At 39.8% G+C, this 19,934-nt stretch overlaps 1 protein-coding gene across 1 annotated transcript in view; it reads right to left on the bottom strand.

Moving 5' to 3' along the window:
* Positions 1–19,934, bottom strand: part of PPP1R9A (protein phosphatase 1 regulatory subunit 9A) — a 147,109-nt gene that overhangs the window by 53,468 nt on the left and 73,707 nt on the right. The window contains 3 exon segments of the mRNA XM_068673984.1: positions 6,853–6,957; positions 12,299–12,419; positions 12,903–13,035. Coding sequence (XP_068530085.1) covers positions 6,853–6,957; positions 12,299–12,419; positions 12,903–13,035 — 359 coding nt within the window.

The raw sequence follows: 19,934 nt of genomic DNA, 5'->3' as shown, positions 1-19,934 counted from the left end.
CCACAGCAAAACATATTTCACTTAGAAGGATGGAAGAAATTAGCTTAACAAACATTTATGGTGGCATTTTGGTTGCAGTGGTATGTTACTATGTTTAGATTCAAGCGACTTGAGGATAAAGTGATTCAAAACCTGTCAAGTTGTTCCTTTTTGCAAAAAAAGGAAAAGAAAACCCGTTCCTTATGAAATCCAGCCCGATTAAATCTTATTATTTCATGTTACATGCATTTTAAAAACAATGCTCTAGATACCTAGCAAAATAGTTTATATCTCAGCTAAAATGTTTGCGTGAAGATGTATTTATATATTTCATGCTTAAACAGAGAATATCCTGTCCAAATGTGCAAATATTCCAGTAAGTAACTTACCATAAAATTCAAACTAGCTAGATCTCGGGACACAGGGGCTATGCTTATGCCAGTAAATTTATCAGTGCCAGGAAGGGCTCCCAAGCATTAGTTATTGGTCATCTATGCTGTTAAATGACTGGAACGATCTCTGGAACTATTTGGCCCGAGTTAACTAGTACTCTACAAAATAATATTCAGACACAGTCCAGGAGGTAGCCCAGGCTAGGAGCTAGCTTGGATGTTTCCAACAGACAGTTTGGACATGGCCACTCTGCTCTGCAAGGTAAAAACGCTGAACAGTGTGAACACAGAGCACTCTGGTGCCAGCTGGCTTCGGTGCCCACGGGCAGTCTGAGGCACGCTGCACCTACTCGAACAGGCTCAGCCAAGAAATACAAACAGCACTGCTGCACATCCAGCAAAGCACTGATGAGTGCAGTCTTACCTCCCCAGTGCTAAGGGGTTCACAGTGTTCATGAGTAATTTTTCACGTTACGTTCAGCATGCTATGCCTAGTAGTCTTGTAGCATGGTTACCAGTCCTGATAGGTTTTATATGATGTAATTCTTTGTAATACTACACCAAAATCAACAGGAGAAATTCACGTTGTTTTGGTACGAGGCACCACAAATTAAGTTTCTACTGGGTGCCTAATTCAGGTTTATCAAAGACTTAACAATCTGCTCAAGAATCAGAACATCCACCAAGCACAAATGGCTTCTTAAGCAGCTCTTTATAAAGTCCCAGCACGACACGCAGCACCGCAGAGTAAAGGACTTTTCTTTCCTTCTTTCTCTCTCCTTGGCTCCAGTACTTGGATTCAAGGAAACAGATAATGGCAAAAAAAGGAAGAACAAAAACATCACCTCCAGCCAGAAGGAAAAAAAAAAAAAAAAAAAAAAAAAAAGGACAATTTAATCCAGCTCTCTGATTCAGACACAGAGGTAGCATCTTTTGCTTTTGGCTGCTGTGTCATTACCCGGGACTGGAAAGAAACAGAAATCTCTCCTGTGTCTTCCGCAGCATGGATCTGCATGGAGTATGGAGAATGCCAGCAAAAGTTTAAAGGACACAGTTGTTTCACAGGACAAGAGCAAAGGCAGAGAAATTAAGAAAGAACAAGAGAAAATCTGCACAGGCAGGCACACTGAAGAAAGAAAAGATGATTATCTAGGGAAAGGATTCACAGAAATAAAGCAATGCTGTTCATGCTTACCGTGAGCAAATATTGTTCCCCACAGGGGTAGACGGCTGTTGGCTAGATCCTGCTGTTGACTTCATCTGTCCTCTATACTGTCTGATTGCTTGCAAAGACACAACTATTTAAATTACCTTTCCAGATGTTATGATGTTAAACAAAAGTAACAACAGGCATGCAAATTACTGTTTTCTGAGATAGTATATTCTCCAGAAAGAAATCAGTTCAATGTTGGGGGAGAAACAGGCTGAAGAAAGAATAAATGATTTATCAAGTTTGTATTAATTAAGAAGTGAATATTTTAACTTTCTGCCCTTCAATTGCTCCCTGTGTAAGAGCTATCTAAAAAAGTAAAAACTTCATTCTTGCATTTCAGATTCCATTTGCACTACAGTAAGAGATAAAGAAATTAGGCTATGAACTGGGAATATGGGCTGAGACAAAGTCCTACTTTGAATTAAAACTGTCCAGAGAGGAACAGGCACAAAATGGTAATAAATGATTCTTTATGAGAACAGAGAATAATTAATAGTAGAGAGCCTCAGGGTTTGACTGCTATTGTTGGAACCTCTTCTTCAATGGTCTAGATTAATTAAACAGCAACACAGCAAAATTTGCTAACTAATTATTTAGCTTCTTAACATCGGAAGATTTTGAGACATTTCAGAGGAGTTTAATTAAACAAGAGTTGTTAAATTCACTGCTGGGTCAGAATTAATACAATTAACTTCAAGGTGGCGCCTATCAAGAGAACTGTTACAGGTTTTACCCAGGTTCTGTGGGGCTCCCTGAGAACTCAGGAGCTGACTAGGAAAGCACCATGAGAGCAACCGCTCAGTGCCTAGCAACAGTTTGGGAAGCTGAGAAAATGCTTAGTGGCATTCAGAAGACAGGATATGGAAAGGAGGACACGGAATTTAAAATTTGCCTCTCTAATAAGACTCTGAATTTGCTTAAATCTCTTAACAGAAACCTTCAGAGGAAAGCAGTAATGATAAAAACATACAAGCAGCATATGAAGGACTGGGATTTTCAGACGAATCACTCTCATACAATCCCCTTTCTTCTTATCAACCCAGTAAGACTTTCGGGCACCCTGACCTCCTTTCCTGGGACCCTGTGCTTCCCACATCTGCATAGGCATGAATCTTTGTCTTCGGTGAGGCTGCAAAGTGAAGTCACATCCCCCCAGTAATTGTTCCTTCATTTTCCAGACCCTACTGAAAACACCCACTTTTGTACTAGGAAGGACTGAGACTAGGCACATATAATAAAAAGCTGAAATTTTCTTTGTAAAAGAACTAACTTTTCTCTCTTGTAGGTGTGTTGAAGAAAAAACAAAAATCCCTGGAGGCATACAACTTTCCATGTGAACTTTCTCTGACAAGGACATTAGGGTCCCTGGCATCCTTGCATTATGATGAAGAATCATCAGAGGGATGAGTGAGGTCATCCAGGCTCAAGATCACCCAAGCAACTTCAAAGAACTTTAGGTCTGCTACTCAGCACCACAGTCCATGAGGAAACAGCAAGCTAGGAAACAAAAGAATCCAGAGAAGCTCCACGACAGGATGGGATTCCCACTGTCAAGTTGCCTCCTTACCCTGTATTTCATGAAAGGAGGCACTGCTTGCAAGCTTCATGTTGATGGATTAGGTCCTAAATGGGTCAGAAGACGCACTGACCAATTAGTCACACTAGTCTGGTGCTGCCCTCTGACTGTTCCATGAACCCTATTAGAGAAGGACGACGCTCAATGAAACAGAAAAACAACACAAATTTCGAAAGAAAATTCCTCCTTTACACAATCAAAGATAAGATGTTAGTAAACTAAACAGTTAAGCAAAATTACAAAGAAGACTTGATATTTACGTGAATTAAAATAGCATTCATAGTTGCATTTGCCAGATTAGAGTCATGGGGATACTAATTCTTAGCCCTAAAGACAGAAGCTGATTGCCAGCTGGGATTATGGAAGAATTCCCTCTCCTTCCTTCGTCTCATAGGTTACCAGACTCCCATCTGGTGGGTGCTGATTATCTCTCTATAAAACACTGTAAGAAAGAGTTGATGAATTTGTTATTGGAGAAGCCAAATTGGTTTGGCCAATGATCTTCTATTATGGTATGATAACTCTTCCAAATAGTTCAGTGCTGGACGAGGTAATAATAGATGCTTATATTTGCTCCTTTTCCCCCTCCCCCTCAACTAGAACAGTTCAAAAGGTAAAAGTCATGTTTTCATTTTCACAGATTCCTTACTATGTCAGCTACAGACAGTTTGGATACATTTTTCTGGCAGAAACATTGCAAAATCTATTCTAGGTCAATGACTTCCACTGTCAGGATAATTCAAAATGTTCAGAAAGCTCAAAGGAGAAAAATAAATCACTCACTATTGGCATTACGCAAGCTTCCTGAAGAGGTATTGACTGCATTTATTGTAAAGAATTAAGAAGTGGCTTTAGTGTCATTCCGTTCATGAATGTCCTTTCCTTGCAGCTGATCCCATATCAGGGACACCAGGCAGGACACCATGATCCCATGCAGGACACCAGGCAGAAGAAAGGCACACACATGTATGCGATAATCACTAAGATAACTATGCTTACTATAGCAATTCTATAAAACTCACTGAACTGACATCGTTGAATAGCACACGTGAGTTAAGTATGTGTGCAAATTCTCCAGTGAGGGACGGACTCATGAAGATGCCTTGTCTTGAACTGGGCAGGGTGTGAGTGTGAGTACGTTGCCTAGCCACTCGTACTTCAGAGGAGACACCACCATCAGGAAAGGCAGCAGGTATTTGTACAGCAGGTCATCTGGAGATGCAAACAACCTTTTCCAGTACTCTCCTGCTTCCCCCAGTGACATGGATTATTAATGGCAGCTGCCAAGGGAAGACTGCACTCAGAGGTCACTAGAACTGCTCTTCACACTTCCAGCAGGCAGCAACTAATGGCTGGGGGTGTGTGAGTGAGGGAACCTGCCCAAAAGATCCCCTTATATTGCTCCCAAGGCTCCAGTTCAAAGAGAGTGGACATCAACAATTTTTCCATCTCAGCTCTACGAGTGTACCTGGGAAAGCGCATCTGACAAAAAATAACCATTCTCTCCACAAAACATGCAGAAGGCAGGGCCCTGGTATCATACAGGAAAGGAAAACAGTCAGCAAGATATAAATGCATTATTTCCTTTCATATCTAAATTCATCAATATTAGCTGTAGCTTACTTAACAAGCAAATGTTTAAACCTACAATAAGAACAAAACCATCAAACCATCCTGAAATCTCCATCTCCAAAAATAAAAGCTTTCTGGAACCATTTCTAATTTTGAACAGCTAAAAATCAACACAGCCCATTAGTGTCAGCGGAGCATCTGACAGCACGGCCCTCAGGATCTGACCAGAACCTGGGCAGGACACTGATGCCACACAATGCTTGGCAACATCATCAAATCTTGTTCCCAGTTTATAGGAAACCAGGAAAAAAATCATGCATTTCTCAGCCAGTCTGTGTAAAACAGAAGAGTGATCTTTCTGTTTTTTTCTCCCATTAAGTTTTAAATGAAGCAAAAATAGAGGCAGTTGCACCACACTCTAGCCATTTCTTTCCTCTAATTATGTATACATTAGTAAGAGGCTGCTAACCAGACAGTATGCCAGTATGCACACAGATCCTTACACATCTATTTTAGTTAATAATATATAAGTATAATTTTTACTTTAATACTAAAGTGATTTTTTTTTTAAATCTGGTTGTGATACTAATGCACACGGTCATTTTTCCTGTGAAAATAGAGTATCTTAAGCTTACTTATGAGGAAAATACAGAAGCTCACACATCTCTCCTTGATAAACGAGACCTGTCAGAAACCAGCTATCCTTGCACACAGGATGCCTACCTAGTATTCTTGACAATGTGAGATCTACAGCAATGGAGAAACACTTTTTGCAGTGTATTGTTTTATGACAAAGGGGGGTCTAGATTACAACCAGTCTGACTGTAATTCATACACCATGAGAAGATTCTGGGAGCACTCTGTGTGAAAATCACTTCACTTTTCTTCCTTCCTCCAAACCCGTTATTTTTCCATAGAAGCAAGTATTCTATTCTGTAACTTAATCAATAATAATTTCACAGACCAAGCTGATTATGCTAGTACTTACCTTTTTCTTTTTGTTCTTTTTTTGAGTTAAAACATCAAACAGAAATTACATATAACGTTTGCTTTGTGTACTGAAACACAGAAGACATTATTCTCTGTCATAAGGATTTTATGTTCAGACGTCCCAGCTCTGCAGAAACCTAATAAAGTTGATACTCATTTTTATAGCCAACTTGGTAGGAACACTCACAGCATGTGTGTCTTCACAGATATATGACCCATGTAGCTACAACTGCAAATGTTATACAAAAATATATTCACCTGTAATTATGCTATAATTTTTAAGATTTTTTTCCTAAATAATCTCTTTTAATAAAAACCTTGATCAACCACCCCCACAACACTTTGCAGAATACACATTCCAGTATTATTCCTTAATGTTGTGCCGGAACAGGCATGGGATTTCTGTAGAAACCTTCATATAACATCACTGGCTGGGGGAAACTGCACATCTTACATCCAGTAGTTTAGTCATGGTTCAAAAGAAGTCAGCCCCAAACTCATCAATTAAATGATTCAGCTGTACTCAATAGAGAGGATTTGGAGAGCAAGCTGAAGGGTGCCTACAGAACGGTTGCTGCTTTGCAATATGCCAAAGATACTCCTGGAATTATTTTGTAGAGTTAAATGTTTGCTGAAATTAACAAGCTATTAAGCAGAAAAGCTATGTGACAGAACATGTTTTTAAATGGCAAAACAGTTCATTTCTCAGGAAACACTGTTCTTATTCATTTACAAACATTTTACAGTCTTGTATTTACATTCAGTTTCTAGGCTACTAATTATTTTACAGATGCTTGCAGTGATGCCTTTCAGTTAACCACAGCCTAGGATCAGACAGTCAGAATCCCAGAGAGGGTGTAGGGACATGGGGAACTCAGTGAAAGAATACTGGGCTGTTAATCAAGCCAGTACTCGCCACACTACAGTGCCCAGTGCCCTCCTCCCTCAGAGGCTGCACTGGGGAACCCTGGTGGGCTCACTACCTTACTCCTCCAGCCCTGGGGCTGTAGTGTGGCCAGCAGAGAAGGGACAAAAACCTCTGCTTCTACCAAAATAGACCGACTCTCCTATTAGAGAAACCCGGTAATCTTAAGTACTTAACCACCACTTCTTACTTCCGAAATACTCACCTGACTTTTCCTTTGGTGTTTCTAAGAACAGTCGCGGCAAAATTTTGTGTAACACCAACCAAACTGATGCCATCAACTTCCACAATTTGGTCATTCACTTGGATCCTTTCAGAGGAAAAACAAATATATAAATAAGTTAAGGAGTTCCTGGTGAATTCTCAGCAAAACTCAGCATACAGATTTTTTTAAAAAAATTGATTTTAAACAAAGACTTTAAACACAAAGTCATTCATAAAATGACTGAGGTAAATATCACACACGCAAATCAAAAGACTTTCTTCCCTGAATTGAGCCTGTGCCTTCCAACATAATATTGGCAAGTGCTAGGAAACATCATCAAGGGAGCAATGAAGAATGTATCTGTCTGCCCTTGCACATATCATAAATCCAGGTTCAAAGTTACCACTACAATTAACTGCATCAATCATCCAGTCATTTTCCGTGTATATAAATACAGCAATACAAATTCTTGCATTTGTCATATGACTTAAATTAAATGAGATACTTGAACAATTCTTATATCATTCTTTCCAAAGCCAATTTTGAAAAACAGCATAAGACATAGCTCTGGTATTTCACGCTAATGGAAAAAAATGTGGTATTTAACTAAAACAACCTGCTCATCTGTAGAGAAAAGAGCTTGTGCATCAGACTTAATTGTGACCTACTCTCTTAAAATATTTCATCTAACTTGCTTCAAAAAGATGACTTCCCAGTGTAAAAGAGATCATGGAGCACACAACGATAAGATCTAGGGCTGTTTTAACAAGGACTATCTGTTTGAAACCAAATGCCAATTTCCAGTTGATACACTGTTCGATGCAGGAAAAGTTAGGAGGAATATAAAAAGCGCTGCTTTATCTGAAACAGGCATAGCTCTGAAGTCCCTAGGGCTGGCATAAGAATCATCTGGATTACAAATATTTGGAAGGAGTACTACTATATTAAACTGTCCTCTAGAGATACACAAACTCCTACAGCTTCAAAAATGAAAAACAAACAAACAAACAAACAAACAAAAAAAAGCATTCAGAACTAGTCAAAATGAGCAATTTTCAAGTACTTACATAGATGTTACTGATCCAAACAATACGGTTTATAAAGCAACCAAGAAACAGCTTTGAAAATTTTCCATTTTAATTATATGAAACTAACTAAATAAAGCAATTTAATTTCTTAGGATATCTTAGTGATAAGATTTCTTTTCAAAAACAAATTTTCACAGTAGAGGCCTTGAAAGAAGATGAAGCATTTTGACTTGGGGAACACATTTCACTGTAAAGTCTGAGCCGATGCTTTGCAGTTGTACATGTGTTCAAGCAGTGTCTTCAGTTCTTGGGACTCTGCTGATGAGTAAGAATTACAGAATTTATTCTTTGGCAGCCTCACAACACAGAATGTCACTGTGTTCTGGAAGGGTTCTCCCTTCTGTACATAAGGAACTCCTATCTTGAAAATCACATCAGGCATTTAAATCTCAATTTTTATTTTTATTTTTTGTGAAGCATTTAATAAATACACCTATCACACTGGTATCTATTGTATTTGGATACTGTAAAAATTAGTATTTTTACTGTAATTTAGCAAACACGAGGAGCAGTCAGATGGCAGCAGGTGTTCCAGGAAAGGAAGTTTAAGAAGCTGGTGCCCACTGAGGGGGAAGCTGTCACTTTCTTGGCAGAAAACTATATGGTGGAAGAAGAGATTCCTTTGTAATGGCAGCTTAGCTCCAAAACTTTACAAACTTCACTATGCAATGCTAGTACTGTTCACACAGATACACAGCACACTATTTCAGGTGAGGAAATGTCATCGTAGAGAACTGTTGTCTGCAGCTTTGTCCATAGACTGCAACTGACTGATTCCATTTCTCTTTCAGATTTTGTTTCTCCTTTCTTGCCTGTACGGCTCCTAAATTCATTTCCAGCTCTTATTTTTATGACCATTGTCTTCTGAACCTCTCCTTTGGTGCATACACATATTTTAATTATACATAAGCATGCATATATATCACACAACATGCAATTAACATAATTAGCATTCAAATTATATAATTATGTTTAATTCAAAAAGAAGTTCCCTGTCTCTTGCTGTGTACTTTGCTGCATTGCCCAGACCAAAACACTCTCACAGCCACGTTCTCCTGGTGGTCTCCCTCTGCTGCGGGCGGCCCCTCTCCAGCCCCCTCCCAGTGCAGCTCCGGACTTTCCCTGTATCCGAACCCCAGCCCTAACCCCCACCGCGGGAAGAGCACCAAATAAGCCACTCCACCCACCCTCTAACCAAAATTGTGAGGAGCCTTCCCTTTTTTTGTTGGAAAGCCCCTTTACAGCCCCCTCCACCTGGGGCTCTAGGCTTCCTCTGTCTCTCAAATCTAATTTCCAACATGAAAGAAGAATTGGACTCAGCTTGGCAAAGCCTCAATTGTAAAGGCTTAACTGATTTTACCACTAATGACATTGGTAATTTTTCTGATAATTATTTTCTAATGGCCATGACTTAAACCTCTGCCTATGTAAAGCAGCACTTCAATAAACTAGCAACTACAGAAGTAAACCAACTAAAATAAAATAAATACTCTCCTAATTCTGTATGATGAACTTGCCTTGCTCTGTATGATGAACTGAAAAATTTAACCTGTGCAGACGCGAAGTCCAGAGTATTTTTCAAGTTAGTAACTATCTAATGTTTCAAAACAGTTGTTCTTGATGTTCTCAAAATACTCTGAAATGACTCATCACCATATTCGCTTGAAAGAAAAAGCTATTAAATTAGTCAAGAAAAATTTTTTCTTATTCGCTCTAAGGACTGATGTTCTATTTTACACACTATTAATAATCACTCTTATTACTTACTAACGTGCTTCCATTTGAATTTATCTCAAAGCACCCTCCTTGGTTAAAGACTGCCACAAAATGCCTTTTAATATGCCAACTACACACTTACTACCTGTTTGTTTTTATCAACTTGGATCAAGCCTGTGCTTCCCAAATATTGAGAAACCTTTTTGTACAGATTCCAGGTCTCCAAGTAGTTTCTATCATGAGTTGATGGGTCTTGCAATACACGATCGAAATTATCCTACAGGTATTAGAATTGTAGAATCAGTTAGGTTGGAAAAGACCTCTCAGATCATCTAGTCCAACCTCTAACCTAGCACTGCCAAGACCACCACTAAACCACGTCCCTAAGGACCACAACCACACGTCTTTTTAATACCTCCAGGGATGGTGACTCTACCACTTCCCTGGGCAGCCTGTTTCAATGCCTCATAACCCTTTCAGTGAAGAAATTCTTCCTAATATCCAACCTAAACCTCCCCTGGTGCAACTTAAGGCCATTTACTGTAATTTATTTATTGCAATTTATTTTAATAATAATAATTTATGTATTGCCATTTATCGCAATTTATCATAATACTTAAAATGATAGCTTCAGAGAGGCTGCTTGAAGATTGCTCTTCAATTATTCAGAGTATCTGATCCAACCACTGAAATACAGTTTCATTTCCTGTTTGGAGACTTTGATTTGCTATCAGTGTTAATGATTAACTGGGCTTTTCACAAAGATGAAGTTAACAGGACCCTTTACAGTTGATGCACTTTATTACAGCACCGGCTGCTCCTGACTGAGAGGATTACATATCCCCTTCTCAAGTGAATGATCAGTCAGGCTCTCAAAGAAAATGAGAGGGCTATTTCTCAGCTGACTGAACATTCAGCCAGTTGAAAACCAACACAAATATTAGAATAGACGAAGAAACATATATTTTTTTTTTCTCAGCTGACAAGCTCCTTTCAGAAGCCATCTAGGGAAATGAAAGAAGAGCCTTGTAATTGAACATTAACTTCTGCAGCCCACTCAAACATGTGAATAATGAGCGGAGCAGAAAATACAGATCATCACAGACCAGGTGTGAGCTACTCTGATTTTCAACCATAGATTTTCACACAGAATGCCAGTAGTGAGCTTAATGCCTTTTGGCTGAGCTGGAGCATACCTTTCAGAAAAACTTTAACTTAAATTTAAAGTAATGAATGAATCTATGACATCTTAAGGTGTCAGCTTCTCTACTTCCTTTCCTGATTTTTTAAACCTGTGATAAATCAGTACTTGGCATTCAAGCTGGGGTCTTATTGCCAAAATCTGTTAAGATACCTGCAAGCCCAGTCTGGAAAAAGCTATGCTTTAATAGTTTCAGAGCAATGTTATTAAACTCTGCAGACCCCTGACAGGTACAGTCTTCTGATTTAATTTGTGTAGGGCTTCCACAGCAGAACAACCTTCTGGCTGGCATTTTAAGTACACAGAATGGGTAACGCACACCACTTCCATACTTTGCACAGGATGAAAAGTTGTATCAGTAAGGAAAGTATTATTGCAATATAGTTTTTAGAAGACAGCATAGACTTTAATTTAGAGTTTATTCTGACTCTCTTTACCTGTTATTGTGGTTAGTATTACTTGTAACTACCATTACTAAACATTATATTAGTCCATTTTTACATAAGTAGAGAATGCATAATTGCTAATATATCAGTTAAGTAATATTTTAATTGTATGCAAATTTTCAAAGGAATAAAGCAATGAATTACATGGATTGGAAGATGTTTAAGAATACCTTTTATCATTAAATGATTACACAGTAAAGTGCTTTTCTAACTTATAATGAGAAATTATGGCCTGATTGTGGCACGTACTGTTTAATACAGAGACAACTCTACCCCATATGGTAAGACATACTGTATATTCAAAAGAAATTCTTTGAACTGCATGTACTAAGTAAACAATTCTACAAGCAGACAGGTTTTCCATGAGCACTGTAGAAGACTACAAAACCCAACCCATTCCTTTAATGGGCAAGATTTATGGTGCAGCTTCCTACTGCAATCAAGTAACGCAGTTTCAGTGCTGCAGGGGTGAAAACTGAACTTTGGAGAAGCATGCATATTTAGAAATACAAAGTAGCAATCTGTATTAGTAAGCTTAAAAGGGAGGTACACTTAATAAAAGTTAATAGCTCAGAAACACCAAACTATTTTCCTAATCACATGTTGAGCAGAACTCTTTTTCATAAGTACTGATTATTTAAAGCTGGTTTGAAGCCAAAAGAACGTGGGACCTCAAAACCTTTGAAAACTAAACTACCTTCAAAAGAAATGTACAATTTGGAATCTCCAGCTTTACTCACATTAAGGAATCTTGCTTTTCAGGCAGTCACAAACACATATTGGCAAATCTGTTCTCCTTTAACCATTTAAATTTTGCATCAAACTAGTGTATTTTCAGATGTAACTTCAGGTACTTGAACCATACCAATAAAGTCTCAGAATTTTACAGCTTTCAGTTACCATGATATACATTAAACTAACAACTCTTTCTGAAGAAAAACATAAAACATAATAATTATTGCCGGGAAAGTTTCCAAATATTGAGTCTAGTTTACCTGCCATCTCTTTCTGCTGCTCCACCTTCTGTTACTGTTTTGACAAATATTCCCAGTTTTTCAAGGCCTGCATCTGCTCCGACTCCCATTCCAATAATGCTTATGCCAAGTCCATCTTCATCTGTGAAAAAGGTAAGCAAAGGCAGAAACTTCTTACATTTGATTTATACAGTTACCTTGTAGGTAGATATTTGTGCTTTGGTTCATCTTGTTTTTCCATGTAAACAATGTTAATTCCTTTTGATTCCCCTTCAACGACTTGTTATTCTAGTGTATTAATTGCACACAAAAGTATTGCCTTTGCTGTATGAGGAGCTTAGAACAACAATCAAGATTTTTATTCTGCCAGTGGAGAATGAAAACATCACATAAACCTCTGTGTGCCATCATGTGTTAGGGCATGAAACAATTTTCTTAAGAAAATACAGAATTCCACATTTCTTAACTTCTTAATTCCTTATTAAAAAATTCTTAAACTCCAAAAAGCCCAGGTCATTAAAATGGATTCATGGAAATTCACGATAGGCTGTGTAAGCACAAGTGGACTTCCTCAGACCTGCAGATAGGTTTCACATGAACAGGAACTGACACTCAGACTACATACCTTTTTCTAGTTCAACTGGGAAGAGCTCCAGCTTTTCCACACGCTTCTCAAGTTCATACTCAGCTGATGCAGCTACTGGGTCAACTTCATCGTTTCTTCTGTCATAGTCTTCATTGGAATATGTATTGAAAACCTGTGGAAACAGACCAAAAATTACTCAACTATCTACTCCAGAAAAAGTGCCAATTTGTGAAAACAGCTATTGCTTTTGTCCTGTGATGTTGCAGAGTTTGAAAAGGCTTTTTTAAAGGCTTTTTAAAAAAGGCTTCTAAAGCTTGTTTTCATAGTTCAGATGCCAGAGTTTGCCAACCTAATTCACTTAACTGCCCACATTTGGCAGTAATTAAAGAATACTCATTATTAGCAGTAATAATTTTACTGAATTTCAGTCCCACACTGTATCATGTTTGTTAAGTCAAAGAAAGAAAAATAATTTTCCGTATCTCCTCTTTCCTCTTCACAGGCACCCTACAGAAGGTTCTATTACAGAATCACAGAATCATGTAGGTTGGAAGAGATCTCCAAGATCACCGAGTCCAACCTCTGACCCAACACCAACTAGCTCTATCACAGTTTTTCTCACAGTGTAAAACACTGCACCATGGTGTATAGCTATACAGCTATTCTGAAGGTTGCAGGAAGCCTTTTTTTTTTGGCATATAGCTGCACTTAGGGGCGACTCAACAGCTGCCTACGGAGCCAGGACACCAACTTGCTGCCCACAGCCATGCCAGGAGCTGAGCTCCTCTCCTCCTGAGGCTCACCTGCCACTTCCACTCGTCAAAGACAACAATGGACTTTCAGTACAAACTAGGTACCTATTTCAAGAACAAAGACTGGTGTTTAATCTGTTACTGTTAAATGTAGATAAGTGAATACAGAGATAGTAAGAGATACGATACGTCAGATGGCAGTCTAGAAAAACAGAGAAAAACATCATGATTAGTCATGTGAAACAACTTCGAAGGTTTCTTTTGCGTGCCTTTCAGTAATAATGACAACAAAAGTGAATTTAGAAAAAAAAAAACACACAGTAGATTACATTGCTGCTGACCCCAGTGTATGTGTCTCCCCTATCCAGCTGTTTGTCAACAGAGGCTGTGAGCAACTGACTCCATTTCTGAGACCAGATGAACGCACTTCATGCTTAGAGAAAACAAATTTTTAAAAAACAATCCTGCTTTCCATCTAATCAACAAGCCAAGTGAGAAGAAGAAACAGTGATGACATACCTTCACTGGGAGATGCTGACTGTCCCAGAGAAGGTAGATAAATCCGTGCCAGGTTTGCTTGGCAGACCCTCCATCACCTATAAACTAACAGCAGTGCCAAGGAAACCTTACAAATACTCTGGGAAATGGAAGAAGCAACCATGTGCAAGTACTGATAAAACTGTCTCATGCAATAAAGACCTCATTGAAAGGCTGCTGAAATTTACTGCACATTGAGTTCTTTTAAATAGTGAATATATTAATGTTGCACTAAAACACTCTTCTGTACCACCATAAGTATGGTATCTGTATGGCTAACACAAAACAGCTGCAAAAAAAATTTACAAAAAGATGTTTTGTTCAGTGGGAAACGTTTAACAAATTGCCTCTTCCAAGAAAACTGACATGATGAACATTTTACAAGAACGCACAAATATATCTTGCATTGTTTGCTAGCAATATTGATGCAAGCAAAATTCTGTTAATTCTGGAATAATGATCCTAAGAAGCCTTCACAAATGTATCTAAAAGAAATGGAAGACAGGTCACACACTGAATGCTGTGCACTGCTGCTCTCAAGCCCTCCCCTAGACTTCTGTTTGGGGATGCACCACCTGCATCCGCATCCCGTGCCCTGGGAGGGCCGTGACTGATGCGTTACCTGCAGCTCCTGCTGCTAGCCCCACGCAGCATTTGCACTGCCGGTTGAAATGCAGAAACAGAACAGAGGGTTTCCCTGTGCACTTTACAGCCTGACAGAGGAATTCTGAACAGCCTGTTGTTGCTCTATGTTTTTCAAAGACTTTTTGTTTTTCTGTTTTACACAAGAAAAAGCATTCTTCACCTTACATATCACTGCTCGCAGCTTCTCTGTGGGTCTAACACTTGAAGAGAGGAAGAAGCATGAACATGTTTTTCTATGTAGGCAGTGGCCAGCTAGAAATCAATGTGCAGATCTAATGTATATAGGCCATATGTAGTGAAAAAGAAGTAGGTACAGGACAAAAGGCCATCCCATTTACCTTTCTGTTTACACATCTCTTCCCTGCCACAAGACTAGATCAAGAGCCCTCTCCCCAGCACCTCAACTTGGTGGCAGACTTCCAGAGGTGACTGTTAGCACTACGGGGTCCAAATCCAATCTTATTTACACTGACAATCAGCATAAGGATCAATTGGTGAAGCTATACCCAATTACAACTTTAGTGAGCTACAGTTTGACCACAAAGCCCCTAGGTCTGAAATGCAACAGAGTCAAGTACCGGTTAAGAAGCACTGCTGTGAGTTTAGCTTGGATTGTCTAATTTATCAACCTGATAAGAGAGAGAAACGTGTGTTTCAACTGTAGAACAGAGATGGATGTTATCGAGGGAAATGGAGATACAGTCACCAGCTGACAAAGGATGGCAAGAGAGGCAGGTAAGTATTGCTTGGAGAACACACAGATTAGATGAGGGTGAGGTATGGGAAAATACTTTATCACAAAATTAGTATGTTTATTACTCGATCCATTTTCATCATGTTAACTGGCCCCACTTGTTTCCTTTTGTTCAATGACTGCCATTAGTATATTTCAGCAGCAGCTTCAGGTTTGTTGCAAAGAGACTGGATATGCTTCAGGAACATTTTCTTTTAAAGCCTCAAATCATATATTGACCTCTTGTTTGGGACGATCTTTATTGAACCCGATTAGACAGAAACCATGGCTTATAGGATCTTGCTTACTTCTGTGTAGTATTTATATTTGTACAGGAGAAGTGAATTAAGGATAGTACTGGTGGTGAATACTGTTACCATTGTCTTTAAATACAACATGCCACTCTTATCTGTTTTCTTATCTAAGCATTTAAAATGAGGCTGTAGGATCACTGATAGCATCAAGGTAAAAGAGTCTGTGTTTCCTACCTGGCATTAACTCACCATACTTTGTGTATTGGTCATACGATCTTGCCCATTGCCCTCAACGTGCGTTTTTACAGGAAGAAAGAGGAAATTCTATTATGCCATTTACTTCATTTGGCACGATCACATTTAATGGTTGACTGATTCTATTAAATGAATCTACCAGTATTAAAACTAAGAAAAGGAAATTCGTGGTTGGATTTTTTTTCTTTGTGACAGTCAATCCTCCATAGTAACGTACCGCTTGTTCGTACAGACATGAGAACTGTCAGTCAAGACTTCAGTCTGCTAAAAATATAAAAGTTATGTTTTTTTTTCCCCCACAAAGTATGTTTAGCTTAAGTAGGCCTACTTCACCAAGTCTGTCACCACTGTGTTTCCTAGAGCATGCATAGGGTTGCAGATTTACAGCAACTCTCCCATCGCCTTGATAAACCAGAGCTGGTTTTGCCCTCACACTGGTTAAGTACCACTTCAAGGAAGTCTACTGAGCTGTTTCTTAAAGCTTTTTTTCGGGAATATTCAATTCATCATCCTAATCTGTGCTTGTACCTCTGAGTATTTAGAAAAAGCAAGTTTTCACAGAATTGATCTTTGACATTTACAAGAATTTACAAAAACACTCATAAGCACAGGAGGTGACAACCTAACCAATACTCGGGCTAAATGTGTGTGTCAAGATCACCAAAGCCTGGGGAACTGACTGGTTCACCCAGACACAACTGTTAACAGAACTTTTGTCTTCGCTAATGTGAAAGAGAAAGGGTCATCAACAAGTCATCTGGCACCAAAAAAAACCACAAACTGTATGATCCAAGAAGCCAATATTATTGACGGGCACCCCGGGTGGCACTGACAGCAAATCCACACAAACACATACGTGACCGCTTGCTTTTCTTTCCAAGAGCAGTGACAGAGCACAGTCTAGAAGACACACATCACTAACTGCAACAGTACATGTTGCAGATCCTAATTCAGAAAAAGAAAAACATTCTGGATGTAGTAATCATTTTAATGAATAAGACCAGAAAAACGCAACAGCAGTTGGAAACCGATTCTTCTGGGGAAAAGGAGAAGTTGTATAGGAAACCAAAATTGGAGCATTTTCTTGCAGCTCTCAAGTAGCAAGAATCTTTGCAGAAATTTGCTGGCAGTAATCAGGAGGTAGTAACAAATTTTAAGGAAGTAAAAAAAGAGATGAGCTACGAAGAACCACATGTGCTATCCTCCCAACTAGCCAGCTCAGTGCTGTGTTCACCATGCTATTAGTGCTGCATACTGTAAACCCTGCAACGTAAAAACTGACTCGTGTTAAAAAAGTCCCAAAGAGACTGAGTATGCCCTGTATATGTTTATACTTTCTTGCCATGTTGTGCCAAGGAACAAGACCTGATCCCTGGCCCAGGCTCTGCTGCCTGCCTGGCTGTCTATGACTTTTGTCGAGGGACTAGTGCCTGATACGGGGAATGAGCTGTGCGTGAGCTGCATGCTGCTGGCACCTCTTTGCAGCAGCTGTCCTACCACATCTGCAGTCACACAAGTCTTTGACACACTTGCAGTCTCTCTTACGGACAGCTTGTGATCACACGAGGTCATCCCACCTCAGGAGCCACTGCTGGTGACCACTGTGTGATGCCTCCTATGAAACCATGCCTTCCACCCACCGCTGCTGTTGCAGTGATAATGCCCACTCCTCATGCCTCTGTCCGGAAATTAAAAAGAAACACCTAAGCTCCAACCCACTCAGCTGGATCACCATGCACAGGAAAGCAGCACAGCAGAAAATGGCACAAAACACTCCCAGGAAGTCATGCCTCTGGCATCAGTTCTGGGGCAGGGAGTAGTTGTCACGGCCAGTACCTCACTGTAACAATGCCACGTAAGAACAAGGGATTGCTACTTCCCCAACATTTTCTTCTTTCTGAAAATTGAAGGGTTTTTTGGTTTCATGGGTCTTGCATGGAGCCATGGTTGCTGCTACGGCAGTCACGTAGCATCGAGAAAATGAATGTGCCTCCTCAGAGACACACCTGATGCTCATCGCTTCAGTGCAAGATGCTTGCTTTAGTACACACAACAAGCTCCATCAGAGTGATAATTATTATTATTAACCTCCTCGTGTGCTATTTTTAAAACTTGAAAAATTTGGCACAGCTTTGTTCCCTATCTTCCTTGCATAAGCAGCAGCACACGAATAAATCATCTCCCTCCACGTCCTGGCAAGAAGCCCTGAGAAGGATCAGGTGTTCTTTCTGATATACAACATTACCGTGCAAACATCCAACGCAGGAAGGTGAATAATTACAAAAATGCCTTACAGTTTATCTTTTTATTATAAGGTATCCCTAGGATGCACTATGTATTTCGTGCCAAGGTATGAAAAGGCCTAAGTGCTGTGGAGATAATGACAGAGGACTCTCACGTGGAGGGAACAAAACTTGGCACAAACAGTGTCCGTATTTGGGGAGTGCAGATCTTACGAGCACAAACTCTGACCCTTTTCATCACCCATTGTCCCCCCAGGTGAATAAACTTGCCCTGCACTGAAATTGGGAGAAAACTGAAAGGTACAAATGCTAAAGACAACTGATCGCCTGACACTATGGATGCATCCTCTGTCAACCTTCATTACGACAACAGCAATAACAATTTCCTTCTGCTGGTTCTGCCACGTACACCCCATTAACTTTGGGAAAAGATGAAAACTCTGAAGTTGTCTTTAATGCAGACATGGACGAAAAGCATAAATATTCTGTACAAGAAGTATTATTGTTAATTTAATTATAGCTACAGCTGGAGTTTCAGACTGTCTCGTTTCAGTGATTGCACAGACAAGTTCTGTTTTGACTGGTAGCAAGAATACAAATGAGGAGACATTAATTACACCATTTTGACAAAGGACATTCAGAAAAACATTACAAGCTGTGGATGACACCTTCAATACTTTCTTGGGTCTTTAAGTCTCCAAAAGCACACAATGGCACCTCCCTACCACCTGTGAGGAGGAACAGCTATGTTCCCAGGTTTGTTGCAAACCATTTCAGTCATTTTACTCTCAGCTCCTATTTTAAGAATATACTAAACCAGACTGCTGGGCTTCCTCCACTAAGGACAAAAAATTCTCTTGTGGGGAGAGAAGTGAGGAAGAGCAGGTGTCGTTCGAGGAATCAGACGTGTTTATGGCCACGGTGCTGATCTGCTGTGCTGAGCTCCAAGCACAAGCAGTTCGGAGGAGTGTTCCTGTGCTGCACGCTGTGAAGGCAGGAGGCAGATGAAGTGCTGAGGACAACCCCTCCTGCTGTGCTTAGGAAGCTAAATAAGAGAAAAAAATCAGTTTGACCATTCGTTATCTACTGCTTCAAAATCTCCTTACAGTATAACTTCAGAGTGGAGAGGAAGCTCTGACAATGTCCGAAATGGGTGATTTGTCTTTGCTTTTCTCTCAAAGAGTCTTTTTTCCTGTGATGTGGTCCCCTTGTCAAAGCAAAAAGGAGTGAGTCAGTGAGAAGGAGCTGACAGGGGCTCCCTCCAACCCTCCTGGCTTCGCGCTCCCCCCAAACCTGCGTGGGCATCAGCTGTCACACACGCTTCGGCAGGGAAGCACCGAGGAGATGAATCTTCCCAAGAAGCAATTGCAGGGATGAGACACAGATGGGAATTAGACAGTCGCAATATTGAAAGAAGCTGATAGTCTAACAGCAAAATCAAGTCTGGGCTTTCCCTCAGAAAGCTCTGCAGGAGAAAGATCTGTTCTAGGCTGCCTGAAACTCTGGCAAAAAGAACTGTACAGAATATTTTAGCCCCTGAAATCCTAAAAGTATCTGGGCCCCAGACTTCTCAATCCCACAAAGACCTCTTCTTACACATGACAGAGCGCCAGGAGCAACTGCTGCCATGCATGATCAAACCATTCAATTTT

This window comes from Anas acuta, chromosome 2 (genome assembly GCF_963932015.1).
Source record: "Anas acuta chromosome 2, bAnaAcu1.1, whole genome shotgun sequence".
In the NCBI taxonomy this organism is placed as follows: domain Eukaryota; kingdom Metazoa; phylum Chordata; class Aves; order Anseriformes; family Anatidae; genus Anas; species Anas acuta.
The sequence above is the reverse complement of the archived record's forward strand: the minus strand, read 5'-3'. Positions and strand labels throughout refer to the sequence as shown.